The sequence below is a fragment of the Charadrius vociferus genome, unplaced genomic scaffold, assembly GCF_000708025.1.
Source record: "Charadrius vociferus isolate BGI_N301 unplaced genomic scaffold, ASM70802v2 scaffold960, whole genome shotgun sequence".
NCBI classification, from domain to species: Eukaryota; Metazoa; Chordata; class Aves; order Charadriiformes; family Charadriidae; genus Charadrius; species Charadrius vociferus.
In genome coordinates, this window is record NW_009646519.1 from 43,127 (window position 1) to 43,774 (window position 648).

General features: G+C 67.4%; 1 protein-coding gene across 1 annotated transcript in view; it reads left to right on the forward strand.

The window, feature by feature from the left end:
* GPR179 (G protein-coupled receptor 179) overlaps positions 1 to 648 on the forward strand; it is a gene marked incomplete at its 5' end in the record, with an annotated part of 10,450 nt that overhangs the window by 4,967 nt on the left and 4,835 nt on the right. The window contains 2 exons of the mRNA XM_009885089.1: positions 81 to 186; positions 280 to 426. Of these exons, the coding sequence (XP_009883391.1) occupies positions 81 to 186; positions 280 to 426 (253 nt within the window). The remainder of the gene's footprint in view (positions 1 to 80; positions 187 to 279; positions 427 to 648) is intronic.

Here is a 648-nt window from a genome sequence, read left to right on the forward strand (position 1 = left end):
GGGGGCTGCGGGGTCTGGAAGCGGGGAGGGGGCTGCGGCGCCTCGGCGGGACCCGGCGCTGCCATCCTCGCCCCTTCCAGGTTCATCATGGTCCCCTCGCTGCACCCCGACTGGACCCTGCTGCTCTTCTTCGCTCACACCCACGGCACCATCACCATGACCCTGGCGCTGCTCTTCATCCCGAAGGTAACACTGGGCACGGGGACTCGGGGAGACGGGGCAGGGGTTCCCCGGCGTTTCGGGGACGCCCTTGGCAAGCTCGCCCCTCACCACCCCCAGTTCCTGCACGCCGGCTCGCCGCTGCGGGAGGAGATCGCGGCTGAGGTCTACGAGGACGAGCTGGACATGCGGCACTCGGGCTCCTGCCTGAACAGCAGCATCGCGTCCGCCTGGAGCGAGCACAGTCTCGACCCCGATGACATTCGGGTGGGTGGCACACTCAGGACCTTCTTTTGACGCTAGCTATGCAGCCCCGCACAGAGTAAGAGGTGCCTTTTGCGATCTTTCTCCTGATGCAAAGCAGATGGTGGGGGGAAAAGGGGGTGCAGGGGGAACTGCTACCGGTGGGGAAACCCGCTGCATCCCCTGGGTCGGAGGGACGGGCAGCACGGGGGCTTGGGGACATGGGGACAGCCTGGCCAGGGGGGC